Raw genomic sequence first — 313 nt, 5'->3', positions numbered from 1 at the left:
GCAGCAGCAGCAGCAGCAAGCTGACAGCAACAGACATCAGTATTGTTTGGAGAATGCTGCAGCGGTCTCTTGGCTATGTCTGCGGGTTGCATCGTCTTGCTGCTGAGCCCCCTCTATCTCTTTATGCAGATGAGGAAGAGCCTGCTGCTGCTGCTGCTGCTGCTCCTCCTCCTCCTCCTGCTGCTGCTGCTGCTGCTGCTCCTGCTGCTGCTGCTGCTCCTGCAGCTCGTGCTGCAGATGATGATAGTGCTGATGTTCCTAATGGTCAAGGCGAACATGCTGCTTCAGGGGTTGCTGCTGATGGTGCTGCTGA

At 56.5% G+C, this 313-nt stretch overlaps 1 protein-coding gene across 1 annotated transcript in view; it reads left to right on the top strand.

The window, feature by feature from the left end:
* Window positions 1-313, top strand: part of EMH_0031760 (uncharacterized protein) — a gene marked incomplete at both ends in the record, with an annotated part of 1,666 nt that overhangs the window by 190 nt on the left and 1,163 nt on the right. Inside the window, one exon of the mRNA XM_013494563.1 lies at window positions 3-303. Within this exon, the coding sequence (XP_013350017.1) occupies window positions 3-303 (301 nt within the window). The remainder of the gene's footprint in view (window positions 1-2; window positions 304-313) is intronic.

This window comes from Eimeria mitis, genomic scaffold, assembly GCF_000499745.2.
Source record: "Eimeria mitis Houghton genomic scaffold, Emh_scaff1200, whole genome shotgun sequence".
In the NCBI taxonomy this organism is placed as follows: domain Eukaryota; phylum Apicomplexa; class Conoidasida; order Eucoccidiorida; family Eimeriidae; genus Eimeria; species Eimeria mitis.
Note: the sequence above shows the minus strand (reverse complement) of the source record. Positions and strands in the feature narration are given on the sequence as shown.